An 8,381-nucleotide genomic window follows, 5' to 3' on the forward strand; every position below is an offset into this window, starting at 1 on the left:
CTCCTCAGTCGGCTTGACCGGTGTCTTAAATTCTTAGTTGTTTGTCAAACGTTACACGCAGTAAGCGTGGCCATGGTGCCACTTGAGCAGGCGTCTTAGACGCTTATGGTGTGATCGGTAAATAGAAATAATCCGAGAATGAAACAAGCATTCTCAAGTTTTTTTTAAAACATATGATTGGTATAAATTAAGATTAGGAATGACAAATTCATGTAGGAATGTCCATTCCTACAAATTGGGTTCAGCTACTCTTTATTTTAGCAAATCCTAGATCTAGAATATATTATGTTTTCAATATTGCTAAAAGCCTTTAAATTTTAATATGAAATATTTAGTTAAGTGTTCAAGTATGTAATATTAATTATTTAACATTTTTAATATTTTATTAAGTATAATATAAAGTCAACATACTTTTATGTGCTTTACCAAACAGTTACTATAAATCCAAAGTATTATATAACATTATAATATTTTTTCTAAATTTCTGTACGTCTGATATCTTTTGTATACAATAAAAAACATATCCTATAAGTTCATAATTTAATACTTCATTATAATGTTTCTTATGTAACAGAACTTTGTGTGGTTTTCTTACAATTTCATTATTATTTAGCAAATATATATCAATGAAAGATATTGTCAAACACATCCATACTTCACACATACAGATTAAGAAATTCAATTTTGACCATAATAAAATATATATTATTTCTTAAAACGGAAATTTAAAGTATATTGTAAATATTTGTAGACTTTGTGTCATATATATAACAATCAAAATATGAACTAAAATATATAATTGTAAATATTTGTAGACTCTGTGTCATATACTAATTTGTTATCGCTCATTTTAAAAATAATATTATTATTGCTGCTCTGGGATGCCTAAAATGGTCGCTGTCTCAGTTGATTATAACTTTTCTATCAGAACCTGAATACCTCTGCCCTTGTGAAGCAGACTTTATGAGTTGCTAAACAGCAGAGAATTATTTCCTTTTCTTGGATTCTGGAGAAGATGAGAGTTTCAACAATGGCTCTTCTTCGTAGAGGTTTTGCTGCAAACAAGAGAGGTACTGTAACTTCTCCACCTTCTTTTCTCTCTTCATCTTTTCATAATCTCAGCCACGAAAATAGGCCCTCTTCGCCTAAGCCCAGAATAGATTTCAGTTGTATTCATGAAGTAGATGATGCTGTTTTCTTGTTTCGTCAAATGCTCAGAATGCGCCCACAGCCTTCTGTTGTTCAATTCACCAAACTGTTGAATGTTGTTGTCAAGATGAAACAATACCATGTTGCCCTTAATGTATTCGACGAAATGCGTCAATCGGGTGCCCCTGTAAACGAGTATACATTGACTCTCGTGATTAATTGCTATTGCCTTCTCAATCGAGTAGACTTTGGATTTGCTGTCTTGGGCAGTTTCTTCAAGTGCGGTTACAAGCCTGATGTCACTACTTTCAACACACTTATAAAAGGGCTCTTTTTAGGTGATAAAGTCGTCGAGGCAGAAAAATTATTCAAAAAGTTATTGACGCTGAAAATCTGTGAACCTGATGAAGTTACTATTCTTACTGTGATAAATGGGCTATGCAAAGCTGGACACACTCTCACTGCATATGATTTGCTTGGGTTATTTGAAAAGACAAGCTTCAAACCTGATGTTAAAACTTATAGCACAGTAATTGATAGTTTGTGCAAGGATCGTATGGTTGATGATGCGCTCCAGCTCCTAGCCAAAATGATTGACAAGGGCATTTCACCCGATATTGTCACATATAGTTCTATACTTCAGGGTTTGTGCAATTTTGGTAGATGGAAAGAGGCGAAAGACTTAATTACTAAAATGGTGGATTACAAGATATCTCTAAATGTGATTACTTTCAGTATATTGGTAGATGCATTTTGCAAGGAAGGACTGGTCAAAGAGGCTGAGGATGTTGTTGAAATTATGATGCAAAGAAACATTTCTCCTAATGTTGTCACGTACAATACTCTCATAGATGGTTACAGCCTGGTTGGGCAAATTGATAAAGCAAGAAAACTACTTGACTCCATGCCAGGTAGGGGCTTGAAGCCTTCTATCATGAGCTATAATAGCTTGATCAATGGATATTTCAAGAAGGGAAAGTTAGAGGAAGCTTGGCGCCTTTTCCTCGAAGTTCCTCGTAAAGGGTTAGATTACGATGTAGTTACCTATAACATCATGCTACAAGGATTATTTTGTGCAGGTAGATGTGCTGATGGATTGAAGCTTTTCAAAGATATGCACACTCATCAACTAATTCCCGATGTAGTGACTTACAATACCTTGTTGAATGGCTTGTGCATGAACAAGCAGATTGATGAAGCATTTTGTTTCCTACAGATAATGGAGGAACAAGGTGTTAATCCTGACAAAACTACATACAGTATACTCATCCATGGATTGTGCAAGGATGGAAAAGTTGAGATTGCAACTGATCTTTTCAATAGCCTCCCTTGTAAAGGTTTGCGACCTAATGTTCAATTATATAATATCATTATTGGTTCACTATGTCAAGAAGGACATGCAGAGGAGGCAAAATGTTTGCTGGTGGAAATGGAAAAAAGTGGTTGTGCACCTAATAGTGTGACATATAACGTATGTATCCAGGGTTTGCTTAAAAGAAAGTTGTTTCTTGAGGCAAAGGCATTCTTGAATGAAATGCACAGCCGAGGATTCTCGCCCGATTCAACTACTGTGTCTCTATTCCTTGATCAACAACAAGAAGGTGGTCTAAGATAATATTTCTATGAAAGTTTTATCATGCAAAAAGCATATCTTGAAACCCTCTATATTTGAGGGTTATGATGATTGTCTGAGGAGTCTTGCTATTACCAGCACCAGCTCTGTCTCCATTGCTTTTCTGCATCATTGACAACTTTATTTTCTAAATTTCGGTGTGAGTGCGAATTTTATTTTGTTTGGGAAAAAAAAACACGAGAAAATTATCACAAATAGAAAGATGCATTCGATAGGTAAAAGTGGACACAATTTATATCTAATTCTCTGATTCTTCTCTTAAAAGTAATATCCTATAGATTTGATAAATTCAAAAGGTAAATCTTCTTGTAGATCTCCTTTGAATTTGAATTTGAATTTCTATAACGTTAATTCAAAGGCCTGCGCTTGTGATCCCAAATTAAACGTTATAGTCTTGACTTGAGCTTTGAGGATTTGAAAGTGGATTTGCCACTTGGATTTTGTTGAGAACATATTTGGATATTTATAACATTAATTCGAGGTCTTAGCGCTTGTAATTCTGAACTAAATGCTATAACCTGTGCACCTTCGTCGAATGAGTCGATCTTTACTTTGAGTGCTTTTGAATATTTTTAAACTCGAGAAACTTTGTAGAGAGAATTACTTGTCTTTCTTTTCTTGCTTCACTCTTTGTTCTTAAAGGCCAACCACCAAAAACAACCTTAGTCACGAAGACCCACCACTTAGGCTTTTCAGTTCACAAAGAACTTTAACAGAGAAATAGAGGAGAAGGAGACAGTAGAATATTTTTAGCTGTTAGGAATGGCCTCAGGCCAAAATCACCATTTAAAGAAGCAAAACATTAAAGAGCAGAGATAAAGAGGATGCGAGGAAATGGTTTCAAAACCATCGAAAGATGGAGGCGAGAGAAATCAGGCGACAACACACACACACACACACACAGAGAGAGAGGAAAGAGAAGAGGTCAAAGAGGGAGAGAAAAAACGACTGGAAAAATAAGAATTAGGGTTAGGTTAGAAATATGTATGATAGATACCTTGAGTCGGGTGGTAGGTTGGTCCATAGGCCAAGGAGTGGGCTGGGTTGAGAGCCATCAAGTGAGTTAAGGATCATAGGCATTGGGTTGGGCTTACCATAAATAGGTCACGGACCCTATTATTTTACATGCTCCACCTTGGATCAAGGCCCGTAAAAGGATCAAGGTTCATTAACTGGATCTGGTATTTCATCATAGCCAGAGATGCCTTGGACGTACCTGCAAAAGAAAAAGAGAGCAGGTGTATAATAGGGTTAGAACGTATTAACCTAAGTTTAAGATTTTAAGGCATGTTTTAAATTTTTCTGTAAGAAGATACTTAGTCCCCATGTTTACAGGATTTTCCTCAGATTTAATTTTTTCAAGGTTGATCATTTCTTTTCGAACTATATCTCTAATGAAATGATATCTTACATTCATATGTTCTGTTCCATCATGAAATATTGAATTTTTGCAAAGTTGGATAGAAGATTGACTATATCAGAAAACAATAACTTTTTGGTTCAAAAAACTGATTTATTTAATTAAGCCTTCAAGCCAGATGGCTTCTTTTAAAGGCTTAGTGGTGGCTATGTATTCTGCCTCAGTGGTCGATAATGCAACAATATATTGTAATTGAGATCTTCAACTTATGCATGCACCACATAAAGTAAAGATATAAGAGGTAGTACACTTTCTACTATCTATATCATTTTCATAATTTGATTCAACATAACCAAAAAGGCTACCACCTTTAGAACATTTAGAAAAAATTATTCCAAAATTTGTAGAACCATTTAAATATCTAAACTAGGGGTGGCAACGAGTCGATCTCGAGTCGAACTCGATTCTGTAATTTCAAGCTCAAGCTCGAGCTCGAGCTCAAACTGATTTTTCTTTTTGCTTCTTATTATTATTATTATTATTATTATTATTATTATTATTATTATTATTATTATTATATTAAATTATGAAAATCACCAATTTTTTACATAAATTTGTAAGTAATAAAATAGATTGTGTAATGCATACTATATTACAAATATACCAAAATATAGTATGAAATTCTAATTTATTGTTATAAATATAAACTACTGATTAATTTAGTAGTAATATAATTAGTAAATTGTACAAAAAAAAAAAATTCATTCTGAACAATTTAAAGTTATTGGAAAAGTATCAATTATATGAAATAATTCAATTGAAATACATAAAAGTATTTTATTGTTGAGATTAAACAATTTGCAGTAAATTTATATATTTATAAATGTTAGTATTACATTGATATAACTATCATCTTACATTGTTGAACAACATAGGTTAATCAGACCATCAAAATTCAGATAAGACCATTAAATATGATCAAACTTACAGAAAAATACACTTGGTAAATTTTAGACTTATTGGATATACGGATGTCAAGATATCATACTCGGAACATAAGAATAATCATTCAAGTCGGTGTATCGTAGAATCAGGCCATATGATTTTAAATCAGACAGTCTGATATGATCTAATGGACACGGTTTTATATATATATATATATAAATTTGGTGTGAATCGGGTGTTGAGATTTTAAGATATCGTAATTATTAATTAATTTTTTGATCTCATTATATATATAATAAAATAATAATTAAAATTAAAATTGTTCAACCATCACATTATTATCATTATCATTATTTTTAGATTAATTCATATGAATCACTAAATTTTGACATAAATTTATAAATAATAAAATAGATTGCATAATACGAAGTATGTATTCTGATAATAATATAAAACTAAAAAATAGATAAAAAAAATCATAAATGAATTAAGATCGAGCTCAAAATCGAGAAATTCGAGCTGGAGTCTCGCCCATTTTAAGAATAATATAATTATTGCTGCTCCGGGACGTTTAAAGTCGCTGTCTGAGTTGATTATAACTTTTCTATCAGAACCTGAATAGCTCCGCCCTCGTGAAGCAGACTTTATGAGTTGCTAAACAGCAAAGAAATATTTCCTTTTCTTGAATTCTGGAGAAGATGAGAGGATTTGCTGCAAACAAGAGAGGTACTGTAACTTCTCCACTCTCTTTTCTCTCTTCATGTTTTCATAATCTCAGCCATAAGAATATGCCCTTTTCTCCAAATCCCAGAATAGATTTCAGTTGTATTGATGAAGTAGATGATGCTGTTTTCTTGTTTCGTCAAATGCTTAGAATGCGCCCACAGCCTTCTGTTGTTCAATTCACCAAACTGTTGAATGTTGTTGTCAAGATGAAACAATACAGTGTTGCCCTTAATGTATTCGACGAAATGCGTCAATGGGGTATCCCTGTCAACCAGTGGACAATGAATATTGCAATTAATTGCTATTGCCTTCTCAATCGAGTAGACTTCGGATTTGCTATCTTGGGCAGCTTCTTCAAGTGCGGTTACAAGCCAGATGTCACTACTTTCACCACACTTATAAAAGGGCTCTTTTAGGTGATAAAGTCGTCGAGGCAGAAAAATTATTCAAAAAGTTATTGACGCTAGAACTCTGTGAACCTGATGAAGTTACTATTCTTACTGTGATAAATGGGCTATGCAAAGCTGGACACACTCTCACTGCATATGATTTGCTTCGGTTATTTGAAAAGACAAGCTTCAAACCCGCTGTTTCTTCTTATAACACAGTGATTGACAGTTTGTGCAAGGATCGCATGGTTGGTGATGCACTACAGCTCCTAGCCAAAATGATTGACAAGGGCATTGCACCCAACATTGTAACATATAATTCAGTGGTTCAAGGTTTGTGCAGTTTCGGTAGATGGAAAGAGGCAAAAGACTTAATTACTGAAATGGTGGATCACAAGATATCTCTAAATGTGTTTACTTTCAGTATATTGGTGGACGCATTTTGCAAGGAGGGATTGGTCAAAGAGGCGGAGGATGTTGTTGAAATTATGATGCAAAGAAACATTTTTCCTGATGTTGTCACGTACACTACTCTCGTAGATGGTTACAGCCTGGTTGGGCAAATTGATAAACCAAGAAAACTACTTGACTCCATGCCAGGTAAAGGTTTGAAGCCTTGTATCATCAGCTATAGTAGCTTGATCAATGGATATTGCAAGAATGGAAAGGTAGAGGATGCTTGGGGCCTTTTCCTTAAAGTTCCTCGTAAAGGGTTAGATTACGATGTAGTTACCTATAACACCATGCTGCAAGGATTATTTTGTGCAGGTAGATGTGCTGATGGAGTGAAGCTTTTCAAAGATATGCAAGCTCAGCAGCTAATTCCCAATAATACCTTGTTGAATGGCTTGTGCATGAACAAGCAAATTACTGAAGTATTTTCTTTCCTACACGTAATGGAAGAACAAGGTGTTTATCCTGATTTAGTCACATACACTATACTCATCCATGGACTCTGCAAGGATGGAAAACTTGAGATTGCAAGAGATCTTTTCAATAGCCTTCCTTCCAAAGGTTTGCAACCCAATATTGAAATATATACAACCATTATTGGTTCACTATATCAAGATGGACGCATGGAGGAGGCAAAATGTTTGCTTGTGGAAATGGAAAAAAGTGGTTGTGCACCTGATAGTGTGACATATATCGTCTGTATCCAGGGTCTGCTTAAAAGAAAGTTGTTTGCCGAGGCAAAGGCGCTCTTGAGGGAAATGCACAAGCGAGGATTCTCACCTGATTCAACTACCGTGTCTCTGCTCCTTGATCAACCGCAAGACGAAGGTTTAAGATAATATTTCTCTGAAAGTTTTGATAAGTGCTAATGTGTGATGCATGCTATAGTAATATCTTAACACTCTATGTTTGAGGAAACTTGCTACTACCAGCATCAGCTCTGTCTCCACTGCTTCAGCATCATTGAAAGGTTTCAATTTTCTGAATGTTGGCATCATTGATGTTGTTATTGGTAAAAAAAATGCAAATAGTTTTGGTTCTCAGTTTGTATTCCATGTCGTAGCAACTTTTTAACTTTCTAGTGGAATGTAATTTCAGAACTTCAGTAGAAATATGTCTGAAATGAATATGAGAAAAGGTAAAGACATTGAATCCTACAAGATTAAACTGTGAAAGTTCATGCTTGAAACTTGAAATGATTTTTTCAATGGATGACTTATACAAATATGATTCTCATTTCATCCTAAATCACTAGCAAGGTCCCGTAGCAATTAAGTGATAATTTTACTTTTTGTATCCAAAGTATACCTCTTTTTCAGTTTTTAGTATCCTAGGTTTCCAAGTCATCAGACTTGGTACCCAAAGCTTTTAATTTTCATCCGCTTGAGTACTCTCCGTTAGGTTGATTATTAAAACATACAGTCAACTCAATTTTGAAGGGAAAATTAGGCAGGATCTTGTCTATATAAGGGCATATTATTTATTCAATAGACCAAAAATTTTTATTTTAATTTCAATTTTTTAATTGAGGAGAATAATGTTTAGAAAAAATAACCCAATTTCTATTAGAAAATACTAATTCAAATTATTAGGGTAATACCAATTCAAATATTTTCTCCCAATTAAAATTATGAAAAATTATAGCATAAATTCTTGATAAATAGAGTATGACAACATTTTCGTTGTGTGCAAACAAAAAGAAAAAAGAAAAAAAAAGTGCTTTTTC

General features: G+C 33.9%; 1 protein-coding gene across 1 annotated transcript; it reads left to right on the forward strand.

Moving 5' to 3' along the window:
- Nucleotides 858–7,830, forward strand: LOC105171958 (protein Rf1, mitochondrial-like). Its single transcript, XM_020697244.1, is given in 3 exon segments — nucleotides 858–2,758; nucleotides 5,774–6,224; nucleotides 6,227–7,830. Coding segments are annotated over 3 exon segments (3,462 nt in total). The 5' UTR covers nucleotides 858–1,015; the 3' UTR covers nucleotides 7,495–7,830.

This window comes from Sesamum indicum, linkage group LG10 (genome assembly GCF_000512975.1).
Source record: "Sesamum indicum cultivar Zhongzhi No. 13 linkage group LG10, S_indicum_v1.0, whole genome shotgun sequence".
Taxonomy (NCBI): Eukaryota; Viridiplantae; Streptophyta; class Magnoliopsida; order Lamiales; family Pedaliaceae; genus Sesamum; species Sesamum indicum.